The 19216-nt window shown below is 39.7% G+C and overlaps 1 protein-coding gene across 3 annotated transcripts in view; it reads left to right on the top strand.

Annotated features, from left to right (window-relative positions):
- The window catches only part of TRPM6 (transient receptor potential cation channel subfamily M member 6), a 201695-nt gene extending 192420 nt beyond the window's left edge, over positions 1 to 9275 (top strand). For 2 of the 3 annotated variants that reach the window (XM_029202947.1, XM_029202944.1), the window contains 3 exons: positions 877 to 928; positions 5438 to 5544; positions 8094 to 9275. In XM_029202947.1, the coding sequence (XP_029058780.1) occupies positions 877 to 928; positions 5438 to 5544; positions 8094 to 8227 (293 nt within the window). In that variant the 3' untranslated portion in view covers positions 8228 to 9275. Of the gene's footprint in view, positions 1 to 876; positions 929 to 3669; positions 3718 to 5437; positions 5545 to 8093 lie in introns of those variants that run through there. The other variant, XM_029202945.1, reaches the window with a different exon arrangement.
- The last annotated feature ends 9941 nt before the right edge of the window (positions 9276 to 19216 follow it).

The following is a 19216-nucleotide window of genomic DNA, read 5'->3' as shown; positions in this document are numbered from 1 at the left end:
GGTGCCATTTTTTAAGAAGTAAAATTTATTGAAGGATCACGTACATTCAGGAAATTACACACAGCATGAGCGTACATCTTAAAGAATTTCCACAACTGAACATGTGTGTGTAACCAGCACCCAGATCAAGCATGTGGGGTGTTTGTATTCTTCTGTTTATAAACGCTATATATATATATATATATATATATATATACATGGCATTTGATATGTGTCGTTGATGGAGCGGAGGTGGTACCTGCAGAACCACACAGCACCTTGCACCTTTCTGAGCACTGATGGACTCCATCTAAGGAGACCACGGGCTAGGGGGAAGGACACACGCTTTGGCTTAGCTTCAATCCTGTTATGACCTCTTGTGGTCTGTACAACCTCTGACAAGCTGCTTAATCTCTTTGAACATCAATGTACTCATTGGTAAAATGAGGCTGTGAGGATGCTAGTACTTTTCTTTCACGATTGCCAAGAATTAGAAAAAATAAAATTAGAAAAAATAAAATTAGAATGTCTAGTATGTACAAGTGGTAAATGAATGATGGATGCTATTATCAGGAACTGTGAACACAACACAAAAACACTTTTTTTGTAGCCTAGTGGTTTATTGCAGCATAATAGAGGGGGTTGCGGGAGACAGGGCATCAACTAAAGTTTTCAAACTTGCCTGGACAATTTAGTAGAGTTAATTCACATAATGTTGAGTTTACTGCAGGGTGGGTATCTAGTTAGTAGTAGAGTTAATTCACATGATGTTGAGTTTACTACAGGGTGGAAAGAAGGTAGGTATAAGAAAGAATTTTAAATTTGGTTATTATTTTCTTGAATTTCTGAGAAAATGAAATTCCCCATTTGGTAAATGAATTTTCTTTTTCTTTGGAGGTGTTGGAGAAAATTTGACAGATCCATCTGTTATAAAACCTGAAGAAAAACAGTAAGTTAATTTATCATTTAGAAAATTGCATTTAACACATTGTACATGGTTTCTTAAAAATAATTTTTAAACATTTCTATATCTTGCCTAGATCCTAGAAAGGTTTTGATGTCCCTTTTATCTATATCTGTATCTATATCTATATCTAAGAATATCTACATCCAAATACAATACAATAAAATACAATAAGATTTAAAATACAATAAGATTTTAAAGAATGCATAGATTAGGAAATAGGGGCAAAAAGAAAATAAGGAAATAAAATAAGATTAAATCTGGAGTTGTTAGTACACAAAAATGGAAACTATGTATAAAGACCAATGCAGTGGGCAGAACTTTCTTGCAAATTTGCCTCTGAGTTTTCTAGTGGCCCAGACAAAAGAGAAATATGGGTAAATTCAGCCTCCTTAGGCTTTGACATGAAAACAATTAATGTCATAGGAGAAGCACAGTTTCCTTTGTTGTCATCACAGTGGAGTCATTGCATCTTATCATGGGCACTGTCTTCCATTACATGCCTATAAAACGAAAGCTGAGGGCATGAAGTGTGGTATTCAGTAACAGCAAATCTATGAGAGGACAAAACGGTGGGGCTTAAATATGGAGCCATCAGATTGTTAATTCAGGACTGAAGTGTAAATTATATAGAAGAATGAGTCATCTGCCTATCCTTTGAATTCCCATGGGCATTTTATCCCATAAGCAGGCTTTTGGGAAGACTTGGCAGTAGAGGAGGTGGTATTCTTCTGTTAAAGGTGGAGTAAAAAGAAGAGATGGTGATGATTAAGGGAGGATCAACATGGCAGATGACAGTGGTTTTCAAACATGAGCTTTCATCATAGTCACCAGGAGAGCTTGTTAAAACACAGATTGCTGCCCCCTACCCCCAGCCTTTGATTACCCCGGTTTCTGATTCAGTGGGTTTGGGATGGGTCCAAATAATGTAACAAGTTCCCAGATGATTCTAATTCTGCTGGCCTAGTGCCCACACTTTGAGAAATGCTAGCATACAAAATTCTAATTTCTTAGTTGTCCTAAGTGTCTATACTTGGCCCCTGGGTTGTAAAACACACACACACACACACACACACACACACACACACACACACATATAATTATGTAAGTGGGCAATTCATATATGATGAAATCTGAAACTTTTACTTCCCTCCTATTGGACGCATATTGTAAATATTCACTGCTTTAATGCTCTGTTCTTTTACTGAACAATTTAATCTAAATATGGTACCATTTGTAGGCGTCTATGCAAAGAGGTATATCTAAAAGTGTATTAGCTACCCTGTGAACTAAGAGAGATAGAGAAGATAAAGGTGAGCCATGTTGCTCCTGTGAATCCAAATCTCATGATATTTGACCATGGAGTTCATGTTGTAACCCTTAGGGTACAGATAAAGGCTTTGTTATTTTTCACTTTAGCAGAGTTGAAGTGTTTTTGGCTAAAAATACATATTATTTCTTCAGCAGCCCAGTGTGCCCAAGGGTTTTTAGTAGGAACCTGTATTACAAGTACTTCCTTTATAATTTGGCAGTGAAAATTTTTTTGCATATAAAATGGATCAAGTTGATGTATACTCTATCATTTATTAAATTTTGACCTTGGTATATATATGTAATATGACCTGAATATTTCCAACTTTTAGGATTCTAAGAAGATTATATTATTCCTCTTGACAGTTGAGTATTTAACTGCATTCTATAGGCCAGTGGGTCTCAATTTCTATTAGGGTCACCTAGGGAACTTAAAAAAAAAAATGCTGCTCAGAATTAGCATCAAGTCAGAATCTCAGAGTATAGGACCCTGATGTCTGTATTTTTCAAAAATTCCCCATGTGATTCTAATGGACAGTCAGGGTTGGGAGCCTCTGTCTTATGTCAAACTTTATTTTTTATGACTTGAGGATGTCATAAACTTTGGAAGCTGATAGATTGGTATCACTGTAGCCTGCCTGGTTTTGTGGGGTCACCTAATTTTGGGTGCAGTTGGTCTTCATGGTGAAGATAATAAGTATTATTTTCTCACAATGTGGTGAATTACATCAATCAGTTCAATGAGCCTCACATTTTGGGATGCCATCTATTTGTTAAACTTTTGCTACGCAAAGCATGGGCCATGAACAAATAGCATTAGCATCACCTGGGAGATTGTTAGAACACAGACTCTCAAGACCCTCCCTAGACTTCCTGAATAGAATCTCAATTTTCATAAGATCTTCAGGTGTTTTGGTATAAATTAAAGTTTGAGAAGCAAGTGCTTTCACATGTTGTTTTATTCGTAACAACAACCTTGGAAGGAAGTGTCTTCAATCCCAGTTCACAAATGAGAAAACTGAAGCTCAGTGGAGATGGCAACTAGCCTATGAGGAGAAGGGGGTCAATGAAAGGGAATGATCCTCTACCAAAAGGAAAGATGTTTTGTGGTGCAAATTCTGATATTGTCTCTAATGCCTTTTGTCTCTTAACTTTCCCCAACCTTTTGCACATGAAGACAAAGTCATCAGACCTGCTCCCCCAAATGCTTTCTGGCCACTTAACTCGGTTCCTCAGGTCACTGACCTTCAGTGGAGGCTGCCTCAGTGTTATTGGTAGTTTGGGATTGCACCTTTGTTTTCACTTACTGCCTTGATGGTTTTGGGCATTTGACAAGTATGAAATGATAATGATGATGATGAGATGTTCTTTAGTAAATCTCTGTGTACATGGCACTAATTAGCATTTCCTTGAAGGTGGAACCAAGCTGTCTCCTGCTCTCCTGTGCTGTGAAAAATCTGGAAAACGGTTGTATATTTTTTCAAACGTTGTTATCTGAGACTGCAAGGCTGTAGGCATGGCGTATGAATGTCCCTACAACCCTTCTTCACTCTCCCCTGCACAGGGAGTGGTCGAATGCCTGATACATACATATTATAGTAATTTTGATTCTTTTGTCTTAACTTTAACAAAGCTCATAGAGGGAAACAATTTTGCTTACAGTTTTTATATGAGAATCAATGTTACATTTCTAAGTTGGGAACTTTCATGCTTTACTGGGGGGAAGGAAATGGCAGCGTGGAATGCAAAGGAGTGAAATATTCCAGTAGGGTCATGCCAGAGAGACGATAAAAGGAATTCTTCAGTTTTAATGACTAAAATAACGCCTTCATTTTTCACTTTATCAGCATCATAGAGTTCCAGTACTAAATATTGCGTGCTTCTATTTCTTTGCCATATTTGGTTTCACCTTATAGAAGTGGTTCCTTACCAGATGGATTGAAAGAGGAATAGTTAACAGAGGCAGCTTATGCAGCCTGGTAAATACCACCAGAGCCGTATTTTGTAAGGGTGATTGAGTGACCAGGAAAGTTAATCCTGGGTGTCTGTTCACGTTGTCTTCCCAAGAGATTTCCTCCACCTACTCGCCTCAGAGCAAAGAGGCAATCTGAGATGAAACTGACATCAGCCCTCATTCTGAGCTTGGCACATCTTCAGAGCAGCTACTGTTATTCTGCCAAAAGGAAGTGGAAATTGAGATAAATGTTTCAATACTCAGATGGAAAAGTCCATTTTTACACCACATCCCTTTTGAAAAACCGCATTCCTTAGAAGCGAAATTTATTGTTTCCTTTTGTGATAGTTTGCTTTTCTTTTTTCTTAAGACGTGGTATTTAAGAGCAGTAATTGAGTTCAGATTTTAAAATGTGCTGTTTCCCACTCTGCATGTCATTAAAATAAAATATTAGCTTTCATAAAGTTTCTTTGGAAGTGTTTCTGGTGTGCTCTATTCCTTGGTGTGTAGAGTGTCAGCCGAAGAATAATGGTTGTGAATGATCAAATAATGGATGAACGTTGATCCTAAAATCTGCTAAGGATCTATTATAATTATAGAGTGTTAAAAATGTGCCTAAAATATACTGATTTACTTCCACAAAATCATCATCTCCTAGTTGTCTTATCTTTTCACAAAGAGCCCAGCTATGGCAGTTTGCAGGGTAGAAGTAGCTATCAAAAGAGCCATGAATACTGGGTTTCGGGTTTTGTCGGGCTTTTGTGTTTGAGGACATTGGTTATTTTCAGAAAAGTATGTGGGTTTGAAACAATGCATATCAATTTTTTCAGAAGGGGTGTTCCAATACCAAGTTTATTTTACTTTATACTTACCTTTCGGGTATTCTAGTAGACCAGTTGGTAATGAATGTCATTCTCTCACCTCATATGCATTAAAAAGGGTCTCACTGTATTTTGTTTTAATGTGGTACATAGAAAATTCACTTTTCTATCAGATTAGCGTGGAAATGAGTTTCACAGTAGGTCTTGGAGTTGGGTACAAAGATTGAAGTGCATTTGAATTTTAAATTTGCAAACCTAACATTGTTGCTTCCCCAAAGTGCTCTGTTCTTTGTTGGCTCCTTCAAGTTTACTGGGTTACTATGGGATACTGTTCGGTATCTCAGAGAATCCTAGTTGAGCTCCTTTTTGTGAGCTGTGATCTAATTGATATTCTGATATTTCCTCTAGATCAAGAGGAATGGTGTTTGGACCAGCCAATTTAGGGGAAGATGCAATTAGAAACTTCATTGCAAAACATCATTGCAACTCCTGCTGCCGGAAGCTCAAACTCCCGGGTATGCCCCCAAACGATTCTATTTTTCTCTAAGTAAATCTCTCATTGAACAACATCCATTGTAACCTGGGATAGAGTAGGAAATCTTAATCACATTTTTATCTCATTCGCAGTTGAGGCCTGACTTTCTGACTGCAAATTTTTCAAGTCTCTAAAGGGATTAAAAGGACAGGGATTTACTTCAGGTTCTGCCAAAATGTGATAAAACAACATTGGGCCCAATACTTGTCACAGTCTCTCCAAGGGAAAAGTTCCTCCTACTTAATTGGGGCAAAATTGGACAGAGGCAGGTCTCTGTTCCCTGCCCCGCCCCCTCCCCTTTGGGTCTTGAGTGGTGCCCACAGAGTTTCTATTCTATTCTTATTTACTCATTGGACACTTGAGAGGGTGTGGCATGGAGGGAAACAACAGCTATCAATTAAAGTAGTGCTTTTCACTATAAAAACCTGCCACTTTCAACATACATCACAAGGTATATTTTAAAAATCTGATTAGATAATATGGCACACTTTCTCTGAAACTAATAGAGTCAGCACAGAAAAATATTTCTAACATAAAAGTAAGCGACTGGAGGTTTGTGTCCCCCAGATTGGCAGCCCCAGCTCTGCTGCATTTTTTCCTTTTATCTCAGAAGGGATGCTTTATGTCTGTCTCAGCTTGCTCACTAATTTTCTAAGGTTGCGCCACACTTGTCCTTAGAATGGAATTTCACGTCTTTTAAGCTGAGTAGCCCTTCCAGCCTTATCATAAATGATCAAAACCTGAATTGGAAATCAGTAATATCCATTGTAACCTGGGATGGAGTAGGTGTAAATTTACAACAAAGAAAGGCACTTTCTAATCTTGTTGGAGTTAGAGGTAGGAGTTGCCCTTGTGGGCACGAGGTAGCAGAAGACTGGGGTGTGGAGCAGATTCCAGTTCCTGTGGGAAATAGCTTATTAGCCAGGGGTGGTGGCGGTGGGGACATCAGACTGGAGCAGTACAGACAGGAGGGGTCTCGATGTCTTCTTGGAGCTGCCCAGGACTCCTTCTCACAAACCACCCAGAAGAACTGGGCAAAGAGATCAGTCCATAGCACATTGGCCAAGCTGCCCACTGGCCTCCTCTGGTCAGAAGGAGCCCAGGAAGGAGAGGGGGCTGGGCTGAGTGGCATCCAGGCCCCCAGGTAAGGGCCCTGTGGGAGGCAGGAGCTGACACATATCTCCATCCCGTGATTGCAGGCTGGAGTCCAGCCCATTAACTCAGCATCCTCAGGCGCTGACCTCTTCCCAGGACTGATTCATTGTTTCCTGGGCAGGGCAGCTTCTCATTCTTGATCAGGGACTGTATCTGGTCAGCCAGGAGAAAGGGGGCCTTGAGGCATAACTCACTGCTTCCATCCAGTTAGCTCTTCCGTATGGTTAAGATTTCCTCCCTCCCTCACTTCCTTTCTTCCTTTCGTTCTTTCCCTACCACGGTGGCTTTTGAGTAATTCAGTAATTCCTCCATTTCTGGACCTAATCCTTGCTTCCTTTCTAAACCTTAGTTAACACATTTAAATGGAGATTAAAAAAATATCCTCATTTACTTGAACATTTGGTAATTTGAATTTTAAAAAGTTTCGCTCGGAAAACAGGATTGGGGTGATTTTTCTTTTTGTTTATGTTTTACTTTTTTTTTCTTTTCTTTTCTTTTTTTTTTTTTTTTAACAGAGGCAGTTCAGGATAGTATAAAAGCATGGGATTCATAGGTTGAGCTCACATCCCAGAAATGCTTTTTGCTAGTTTTGTGACCTTGGCCCTCATTCTCATCTGTAAGCTGGGGATAATAGCACCTATCTCATAAATTTGGCATGAGGGTTGAAGTGATGTAATTACTGTTGGTTAGTATTAAACTATAATATGTATTAGTTTTATGTCCAGATAATCCCCATTTAACATTAAAAAATAATACAAGGAATGCATGTTTAAGGTTAACAAATTTAATCAACACAGCATACAACGGTTTACAAACATTTAAAGGTCACTCTCCTCCATAAGTTTCTCCCCAAGGGTTACCTTTATTAATGATTTCTTTTGATAATTTCCCTGTGAAATTAAAGGAGGAGGCTTCAGGAAGCATAAGATCTGATAATTGGATGAAGTCTTTATAGGTGCAGCCAATCCTGAGGTGCAGCTTTGTTGCAGAAAACTGACCATTGATATCCCGAGTCCACCATTTTGGCTGCACTCTCTGGCTCTGCCATCATTCAACAACTGAAAATGCCGTTTCCAGTTTGGCCTCACTTAACTCTGGACAGGTCATGTCTTATAGGGCACCGTGTATTCAGTCAAGCAACCAAAGCTTGCCTCCCCTGCCCCAATAAACACAGCCTTGGGGAGTTAGAGTCACACATGTGCATGGTGGGGTGTAGTCTGGACATGGTTGAGGGTTTGAGTTTCACATATCAGTGGCCCAAGGGAGCAGAGTCCTCTCTGAGCACTTGGCCTAAAGTCCTGAAGTCCAATCTATCTGTGTGAATATTATGTTCATAAGGATTCTCTATAACTGTCTTAATTGTCTTCCTTGCAGATTTAAAAAGAAATGACTATTCCCCCGGAAGGATAAATTCCGCCTTTGGACTTGAAATCAAAACTGAACCAGCTGAAGAGACTCCAGCAGAGGAAGAGGGTAATAATTCTCCAGAAGACCTTACACGATTGTAAGAAAGGGAGAAGTAAGAAGATGACAGCCCTTGCCCTCCCTTCTATGAACTCTATGGTAACATAGATTGATTGATGTAACACTGGTTATGTCAGAGCCTCTGCCGGGATGGCCTTACCCTGAGGGCCTCCTGGGACATGCCTTCTGAGCCTCATGTCTCCCCAAGGACCTCACTGGTATATGATGAATGGCTTCTCCTAGATATTGACCTGTGTGCAGGGTGCTTTGCGTGTGTTCGTCATCCTCAAGTTGCACAAGAAGACAGATGACTCAGCCAGGAATGCTGCTCTTCATACCTCATTCCTTGTGCAGAATGCTGGGCACTAAAGAACCAGGCAGATAAATTTAATTTATTTTCTTACTATGTGTGCAGACTGTAACCTCCACTACTATTCATCACCTCACCCACATATTGTATTTATGTATATATGTACATTAAAAAGTCACTTGACTCCCTCCTCTCCTTTCCAGCAGCATAGGGCTTTGAAGAGCGACACAAAGGAAAACAACGGAGTAAGGGTGTATTTGCACAGGCTGGAGCACGTTCTGGTACAAACTAACCAGTAAAATGTTAGCATCCTGGTGAAATCTAGATGGGTTTCAATATTGTCAGTGAATCATATGATAACCAGGCATTTCAGGTTTCTCTGGAAGAGAGGAAAGGGAAATCTAAAACAAACGCCCCTGCATCCTTTTTTTTTTTTTTTTAAGGGAACAAGGATATATAAAACTAGAAATTATTAAGAAATGTTTTCCCTTCCCTTACGCTCAGGGACACTATTGGTTAGAGAGTTGACTAAGCCAACCTCTAAAGTATTACTCCCTTTTTCAAAGCTGGGTATATAATGTTACAAGCTAAATTACTTTATGTCAGGTCCTATGAGGAAAGATGGGGTTTTTGAATGAAAACATGTTTCACAGGTAATCGCCTGGTTGAAATACAGAGTTCTGGTGGCTTTAACGAGTGCTGGAGTGTATATTTTAAGTATGGCCTGAGCACATGTAATCGGTTTCAGTGGCCTGAAGAAAGGGTCCCTGGAAGCCACACTGTACAGCAGTGGTCCCAACCCTTTTTGGCACGAGGGACTGGTTTCGTGGAAGACAGGTTTTCTACGGGCCGATTGCGGGGGGTGGGGGATGGGGGGGATGGTTCAGGCAGTAATGCCAGTGATGGCGAGCGGAAGATGAAACTTTGCTCACTTGCTGCTCACTTCTTCCCGTGCGGCCCGGTTCCTGACAGGCCGCAGACCGTTACTGGTCCGTGGCCCCGGGGGTCGGGGACCCCTGCTGTACAGCATATTTGGGGGATCGGTCATCCCTCTTTCGCACTTATCAGGGTCACCCTACCTCAGAACAAGCACAAACTGTTCACACAAGGAGGAGTTGGAGGGCTGGGAATCTTCTCCCCACTCTTCCTGAATCTCCTTTCCTCATTATAAAGCGTTCGAATCTACCAGCAACAGACCTCCTGGATTTGAAATTTTCAACTTATCTTTCTCGTTAGCCCTTACATTAGCTGGCTTGCTTTTTAAATCAACACTCCTGCCTTCTGAGGTTATACTTTGGGGAAATGTTGCCCAGGGATAGGGGGATGGAAAGCCAAGGATTTGATTTGCCAAAGATAGTGTCTGGCTCTTGTGAGATGCGCAAGGGCTGATTTAGAGCCTTTTTACTTTGGTCTTTGGGGTGGTGGGAGGTGGGAAACTTGGGTGATTTCTTGATTGGCAATGAGGATAAAATGTTAATGCTTTTTTCAGAGCTTAACTGCTTTATCCTATTCTGCAAATCAATAAGGGATCTCTTTATGCTCACTTCAGAGCCGTGTTCAACTATTGGAAGGAGGCAATTTGCCTATCCAAGCCAAACTAAAAGCATTAATTCATTGGTCAAATATTTGTTACCTGGAATGGAACTTGAAAAAACACATTTTGATTTTAATTTTCTGTGTTATGATTTTCTCACTCTCTTTTTAAGAAAAATCACCCGAATAACATTTTAAAAAGGTGAACCAGCTGCTGGGCAAAGGTCACTGTGGGATAGCTTGCATGCAGATACCAATGTGACAATCATGACTTTGATTCATGACCACAAATGAATGAATTCATCCATTTGGTTAATTTTATTCAACAGATATTTATTAAGTGCCTTCCCTGTGGTGTGTAAGTAATGAGGGTGCAATGAACATAACATTTCTTTGCCCTCAGAAAGTGTTATATCTCATGTTTCTTTCTTTTTTGGTTGTTGTTACAAGTTTGGATTTCTGGTGAGTGCTAAAAAATTTGACTTCTGGGCAAATGTTGAATCCAGAGATGTATTCCATACCCTATCTGCCAGTGGGCAGTAGGTTCAGACTGGAATAAGAGAATTAGGGCAAATAAAAGGACATAGATGGGGCTGGTTTTAGGAACCACTGAGGAAAAATGGATTGCATAATCCTTGTATGAGCCCTTAGCCAATCTCACAGATGGAAATCTGAACCTGGGGACCAGAGAAGCAGCCAGGTTCCGGGGAGTCCTTCCTGAAGGCATCCTGTGCATGGGTATTCCCCTCCATGGGGCTGTACATTCCTGGAGTGACTTTTGCCCCATGACATCTTAAAACTTCTAACAACTCTGGGGAATGAGATCAGATATAGTTTTGGGTGTTCCTCACCCTGTTATTTTCTGTAGCTTTGCAAAACAAGTACCGGGTGACTAAAACTTCCCTACCAACCATTTAATCAAAAATTGAAAAAAAAAAAATTTTGTTGTTACTGTTTTAGTTGAGATGGATCACTCAGTTTCTAGAAGTCATGACACAGATGCTCCTGCCATGGCTTGTTACCCTTCTCCATCAGTCACCGGCATCTAGCACGAAGTGTGGCACATGATAAGCTTTCAACATTATTTGTTGAAAGAAATAATAAAACCCTCACATGATAATGGATTTCATTCACTAGTTAATAAATCAGATTTGCATTTTTAATCTAGAAGGGAATGATTACCAATTCCTTAAGACCCAACACAATTCTTTTGATCTCTCTCTGTTTTAATTTTCCAGGAAATAGCTTTTAACAACCTACACCTTGTCTGTTGAATTCTCAACCAGTTCTTGCCCTTATCGTTGTGGCGATAATACCAAAGTACTGTCCTTCTTACTGGTGACTATTGAAATGAGATGATAACTTCCCAGAAACTGCCTAGAAATAATCATCACTTTATTACCCTTTGAAAAGAAGATTGATAGAAAAGTCATTTGAAAGATGGTTCATTACCATGCCCTAGTACGATTTCTTTACTCACATCTCTCCAAAGCATGAGAAAGGGAGGATTATTCTCTGAGGTCGGAATTTGAAGGCTGTGTGTTTGCCTCTTTGAAGTCTTGGTATTTAATTTTCTGTAGTCATTTCTTGGGCAATTTTCTAAGAAACTAGTTGAAGCTAATTTATCATAAGTTAAAGTCAAATGACAGAAAAGATTTTTTTCTCCCTTAGCAGCATTTTATTCCACAGAGGTTAGCTTCTGAAGGAAAATGAGACTTAAATAGCATTTCAGATCTCCAGCCACATGGATGGGTACACAGAATAGAAAGGGTTCTGGAAACCACACTGATTTTTTTATTTAGCATAGTTATTATTTTGTGATTTTTCTTCCTGGACCTTGATATACAGGTAATGAAATGCTCTCCTAAAAATAATTAGTTAAGTTGCTTAATTTTTCAAAAAGAAACTTTCAGTCCTCAAGAGATAACAACCCTTGGTCTCTATCATTGGCCGATTTGGTTTAACTTTATATAATTCTTTTAACCTTTGTCTTAAACCCTAACTCTGCAATGAGATGAGGTAACTTGCCTTACCTTTTCAAACAAAGGCAAACGATAATGAGAGAGCATTTATAAGGTCCTTTGAGAATCTTATTTGAAAGGCTTCTCGTGAGCATGGGATCCAGTTCAATAAGTAATAAGGGGTTTTCATTTTTCATATTATGTGACCATTATTTCATGTTTACAGAGGATGCTCAGTGAACTTGTTTCAGTATAAACACAAAAGTGGTTTCTGCTGTTTCTCTCTTTCCAAGGGGAAAAATCTCATTGCCCCCTTTTTGTTTTGAAACTTAATTAAAGTAGTTCAAAATCAGGATGTTCACCATTTTACAGTGTCTCCTACTTATTTTGTTTATTGATGGATTTAGGTTTACACAGCTAACATCTTTTGCCACCTTCTGCCCAAAGAAAGCCTTCCAGGATAGGTAAAGTCCAAATCTGACACCATCATTGGTGATATTTTTAGGAATGAAAAAAGAGCAGGTTTAGAATCTTGATATTTGCAAAGGTTGATGTTTTACAAAAAATTTAATTAATGCTGATTTAGATTTTGTCAGTGTAGTGCTGTTTAATAATAAGAAAATTCTGCCTATGGCTTGCCAGTGTCTTTTAGTAGCTAACTTCCTTTAGAATTCTCGTCTTCCCCTAGTGGTTTTCGTTTGTTTGTTTTCATTTTGAACCTTTAGAAATTCCACCTGCTATATTAGTCAGAAAGTCCTTACAATTGTTATGGTAGAAACCCTTTGGCTAATGACTGTCCAAATGTGGACATAATAATTGCCTTTCACTGGAGGGATTTGGGGGAATCATCATTGGTGTCATGTGATTGCACTTTGGCTTCTAATGAATCTTTTTCTGTTTATCATATTGGTCACCAGCAAGAAGTCACAGAACCTCAGGATGCTTTGGTAACCAAAAGAAATCCTTGGTGTGTCTTATGGGCTGAATCGTGTTGAAATCCTAACCCCCACTACCTCGGAATATGATTGTATTTGGAAATAAGGTATTTACAGAGGTAATTAAGTTTTAATCAGGTCATTAGGGTGGGCCCCGATTCAATATTACTGATATCCTTATAAGAAGAGGAGATTAGGACACAGACACACTGAAAGTGATGATCATGTGAAGACCGAGAGAATGCAGCCACCTCCAAGCCAAGGAGAGAGGCCTCGCAAGAAACCAGACACACTGACATCTTGGACTCCCAGCTTCCAGAACTGGAGGAAAGAAATTTCTCTTGTTTAAGTCACCCAGTCTATGCTGCTTTGTTATGGCAGTCCCAGAAAACTGTTACAGTGTGTTGCCATGGAATTCCCTACTTGCCCCTGGAATTTTGTAGAAAGGGACTTGGGGAGCAGAGATGCTGGCAACAATGGAGAGAAGGAGGAGGAATGACCGTTGGTTGCATGTATCTGCTGTGGGAGAGGACAGAGAATATCACGGATGGTGGCAGGACTGGTGAATTATTTTATTGAGAGAGTAGAGAGTGATGTGTTCTGGAGATCACCTGAGTGTTACAGAGGAAAACAAACATGGGCCGGGCTTCATGACATGGGGTGTTTGCCTACTGCTAAAGGGCTTCTGGGGATTGGAAGAGAGGTATGGTGATGATGTACAGTGCAGTCCTTAGTTTTGTACAACTTCCGTATATATCCTATTTAAGAAATACTCATTGAGCTTTACCATGTGTTATGTCCTGACCCTAAGGTTAGACCTATGAGATAAGATCCATTTCTGTCTTCAAGGCTCTCCAAAACAAATAAGGAGTCTACAGTATACTGATTTGTCATTGCCCAGCAATGATAATGATTATAATGATAACTTTTAAATATTATTATTATTATAGGCAATGTGTGTTGAGCACTCATTATGTTCTAGGCATTGTGCTAAATGCCCATTCCAAAGATTTGAAAAGGCTGCTTATACGTTAGGCAACTTAATTAAATCAGCTACCCAGGGAGGAGCCAGGATTTAAAGATCCATCAAATCAATGACATAGATGGCTAGGCAATACTAACCAGCACACTTAGAATTACTAGAGCGTGAATCCCTATGATGGTTTGAAACACAGATTTGGAAGTCAGACCTAACTTAGGCCACTGGATGAGAAAATCCAAACTGGCATTTGTGGAATGTTACCTTGTGTCCTCTCTGTACATGTCACTGTCAAGGAAATCTTTGCTGCACAGTAAATAGCCATTCATAGAGTGTGAGTCCATGGTAGAGGCACTTCCTCTTGTCATCATCAGAAGGTAAGTGCAAGATGATGAGTGGGTTCTTTTGGGTCTGGCACTGTGTCTACCAATGAATTTTTCTGTTTCCACTTGCATTTCTGTCCTCCTTTTATGTCTTCCTAAAAAATTAGATATTTGTTGGTCAATACAGCAGCTAACTATTTGATAGCATCTAGTGACATTCCAGTTTATCAATTTATAGTGAGAAATAGAATCTATGCAAACGACAAAACCTTTATCAGTCTGACCATCACACTGTGTCCCTGGAGGCCTTGGAAGCTGGATTATAATCAAAGGGTTGCATGAAGTGCGTGGAATCAGAACAGAGTTAGATAAATCACATATTTAATGGTGTCAGGCTAAGACATCCTGTTTCATCCCATCTTCTCCAGAGGTATGGGCCTTCCAGTGGGAGTGGAATACCCAAAGTGTGCAATATTCCAGACTGATTCCAAAGAACTGAAAGTGACCAGCCTTGAGAAATACGGATGATAATGAGAACTATTTTTCTCACGTCTTCCCTCCCTCCCTCTCTTCCTTGCTTCCTTCCATGCTTCCTTGCTTCCTTTCTTCTCTCTTCATTTTCCTTTCTCTGACTTCCTATTTCTGTTACATCTTTTTATACTACACTAGCTGCAAATATGAACCAAGAAACATCATTAATTTTACCTAAGTGAGGTACCTATTTTTCCAGAAATGTAGAATTAGAAAAAAAAAAAGAGAGAGAGAGAACTAAAAGGATAGATGAAAATAATGAGATTTAAAGAGATTGTGTTTCACTCAAAGTTAATATAACGATATTGTCTGAGGAGAGACTAGAACTCAGGCCTTCTAAGTAATCACCATTTTTCTTAATAATGACTGAATTTGAGTTAAGGCAAATAATGTTCTCTTGTTGTATTAAACTTCTCCTCTGTTTTCTTAAAAAATATTCGGATGTTTCTGTGTGTGAATAAGTTTTTAACTAGGAAATCTTTATAAGGCTGTCATATGGGTCAAATAAGATTTACTTGTCTATGCTTTTCAAAGAGGATAATTCATTAGATATCTGATTTTAGAATTCTAGTTGCAAAATGATATTGCAAATTAATGACTAATGATTTTAATATTTCACTTTGCTTATTTGTATGTGTGTATATAATATGTGTGTTTGTATAAGCAGAAAGTAGCTATTTGAATACCAGGCTTGGGCGACTGTTGAGATTTCAGTGAAAAGACTCTGTAAGACTTGGATTTCAATGAGTCTTTCAGATATTTCATTTTATTTAGGATGATTTGTGATTATTTCCTGTTGTCATGAAAGGCCACTTAGGCCTGTGGCATGCCTTGAATTGTCCCAGAAGGGGCTTCATGGAATAGTAGAAAGTTCTCTAAACCCTGAAACCAGGTGGACTTAGGTTTGAACTGAAGCTCTGCCACTGAATAATTTGTTACCTTGGGCAACTTGATTAACCTCTCTCAACCCAGCTTATCGTATGAATATGGTACGATGGTCTGTTAATAGACCGACTTATCTTTCTTCTTGCTATTCTCCATCCCAAGAAAGTAGGTGGATGCCCTTGCCTCAGGACCGTAATGGCTTACTGCATAAGTTGCAGGTCCCAATATGACAGCCTCTCACCAAGACATCTGGAAAATTGATGGGGGCTAGAACTTGGAGCTCGTGAGGCAGAGGAAGCCTACCCTGAGAAGAGAAGAGAGACTCACTCCTGGAGTCAGGGAAGATGATGGTGTTTTGTGTAAGAGGCGTAGGGCTTGTGAAGGGCCAGTTCATGGATATCAGGACTGACTAAGAGCTATGGCCTGAGAAGTCACAGGGAACAATACATGTCCATGCTAGTCATGGATCAAATGGAGCCACCTGCCTGTGAATGGATCCCGTGGGCCTGTGGGCCTGATGGCCAAGGTTAGAAGCCCTTCTCTGTTTTTCAAGCACCCAGTGAACTGCTTTTGTTCTTACACGTTTTGGAATCCCGAAATATGAATGAGACTAACTCTTTTATCCTTTTGCAGAGAGCGGACCTCTCTCTAGATTTAGGAAAATAAGGTAATATGCCATTTCTTGTGCCTAAATGTTGTAGAGCAAATTCATCTGTGTAACCTAATGTGTACCAAGCAGGAGTAGTCTGAGAATTAGAGATAATGTACATGGAACACTTAGTACAGTGTCTGGCACACAATAGTCATGCTGGGAAGTTGTTAATCATTATTATTGAAGATATTCTTATTTTATCGCCAAAACAGTTTCCCACCCAGGATTGGTGGAGCTGGAGATGCTTCTCTCTTTTTAAAAAATAGGCTTTTTTAAATGACCAATTTTAGGTTCACAGCAAAACTGAACAAAAGGTACAGAGATTACCCTTATACTATCTGCCCCCACACATGCATAACCTCCCCCATCTGCTTCTCTTTTCAAACAAAAGGCTAATAGTTCATGACATTGATCCTAGAATGCTAGTATTGAAATGGTTCTGTATTAGGGGAGGCTGGGCAACAACAGTAAATAGGCACAAAAATGTGATGACTTGACACAATAGACATTTATTTCTCACTTAACATTCCAGGACAGACTGTGGCGAGTGGTTGAGTTCTCTGTTCCACACAGTCTTTCTGGGACCCAGGCTGACAAGTGGTTCTATCATCTTTAACAGACGGGCACCAAGGGGAAAATGACGTGAAAGGGAAGAAAATGACATGAAAGGGAAGAGCACATGGGAGGTTTTATGGGTCAGCCCTAGAAGTGGCACACATCCTTTTGTTCACATCCCATCAGCTAGAACTCAGTCACACAGTCCTGCCTACCTGCAAAAGAGGCTAGCAACTGCAGTGTAGCAGTGCGTCCAAGAAAAAGAGAGAAAGGGGTTTGATGGACAGCTAACAAAATGTGTCAAATTGAGGATTATTTATTCTGGTCCAATTTTTCACTTGATTGAGTGTGGCTCTGGAAGGTGGGTGTTCTTTGGTAGGGCTTTGGAGAGTGGGGTTTTTTCTTTCTACAGAAATGTTTAATACAAAGTTCTCCTTGTTTAGGTCATGGAACACTTTTGACTAACACTCCATATCTTCTTGCACCAGGCATCTTCACAGTATCATCAGGTATATTCCTTTTTGTTTTCCTATAATTTACTTATAATGGCAAAATCTACTGGACACAAAAAGTAAAATCTACTTGGAATGAGAGTTGGCTTTATTGAGCACTGTTAGTTTAGTGACAGCTATAAAATATGTCCATTGTGACTTTCCTCTCACTGCTTGACCTCCATCCATTTCCCTTCTCACCGTCCCTCTAAGCGGCATCACGTGAAATCAAAAATTTCTTGCCCTCATTTCTAAATTGCATACAACCAGCTAGCAGGCATATAAGCAGTGAGGTAAGAGTAGAAATTTACATAAGGAGCCTATTAATATACTATACAAATGAGGGTCCTGTGGAGAATGTTAATTAATTTCCTACACTGAATGGCCATGATCACGGTAAATTTTCACTGTGGCAAGAGCTAAGATGGAGGTGGAAAACTTGGATATACATAAGAGATGGGAAATTAACTAAATTTTATGAAGAGAGTTAATTATCATATACTTTTCCCACAAAGTAGAAGAACTTAAGCATTGCTCTGACTTTAAAGCTTGGATTCATAAGCTTGAAAATGATTTTTAAGAGTCATCTTGGACCATTTCTTGAAGGGCAGTGGGTGGGGAATTGAAACATTTTCATGAAACATTTCACTTTATCAAATTTTAAAATTGAGGACATTTTTAGAGTACTATTGTGAAAATTTATGATCTGTTCATTTCTCAGTCCCCTAGAGCCATGGCTGACAGAGCATAGGTGGACTAGACAGAACATGTGATTTTGGGGTAAATCCCCAGTGTCTGCTCCATTACTTTACTGGTTCAGTCATTGATTTATTGACTTAACTAAGACTCACTAAGTGCCTAGTGTTTGCCATGATTAGGAAGGTGGGTACTCACAGGTCTGTGAGAAGGCAGACATGTAAAACAACCTCACTGCACCAGAAGCTAAACTTGGGGCATTTGCAAAATGCTTTTGAATTCCAGTGAAAGAGGGACTCCCTTTCTCAAGAGGGAAGGGAAGGCTTCACAGAGAATGACACAGAGTTTACCTGGTGGAGGGAACAGCAGCTGGGAGAGATGTTTGGGGAATGGTGAATAGTTGTATAGCTAGTCTCTAGGTATTGGGATACCTAGAAACTAGGTACATATTGGGATATAGTAGGAGGTAGCATGAGATAAAGCTGAGAAAGATGGGTAAATTTGATAAAAGCCTTTCATGTAATTTTAGCAAATGAGTTTTATTATGCAGGCTAGGGAAGTTAGGAAATGCTTTGAACATAATCAATTCCGGGTTAATTAATTAATTCAGCAGACATTTATTAATCATCCACTGAGTATAACCTGCTTGGCCTTAGAACTGACTGTGATGTAGACACTGCCCACAGGAACTTAAGAGTTCAGTGAGTGATTACAATCAGTAGAATTGGCTCTAAGGGTTTTTTGGGAAGGGCTCTAACTGTTCATACCTTCCAGATTCACTTCATATCACCAATAATATCATTATTACCTGTGATATGGCTGATGGAAGTTTTCTCAATCTGAAAGGTAAAGGTTCTAGCAGGGAAATAGCACTTTGCTGACCAGATAGAGTTTCTCAAAATGCCATGGGCTCTCGGCCCTCCTCTCATTGGGGTCATCAGACACAGACTCTCTCTAGGAGCTGGAGGCATCTCCTCAGGCTTGCAGTCTAAGCTTTCTTTATCAAGGCAAGACAAGACCAAGAGTTTCCCTAAAGGAGTGAAAAGAGATGCAGTGAACTGTTCTTAATTTTAGCATCACCTTTCCTAACCATGGACATTTCAAAATGTCCTGATACCGTCTTCCAGTAGTTTTTCTTTTTCCTGCCAAAATTAACTGATTGACTATATCAAACATTTGTGG

The sequence above is a fragment of the Monodon monoceros genome, unplaced genomic scaffold (genome assembly GCF_005190385.1).
Source record: "Monodon monoceros isolate NGI ecotype Baffin Bay Population unplaced genomic scaffold, NGI_Narwhal_1 Super_Scaffold_5, whole genome shotgun sequence".
In the NCBI taxonomy this organism is placed as follows: domain Eukaryota; kingdom Metazoa; phylum Chordata; class Mammalia; order Artiodactyla; family Monodontidae; genus Monodon; species Monodon monoceros.
Note: the sequence above shows the minus strand (reverse complement) of the source record. Positions and strands in the feature narration are given on the sequence as shown.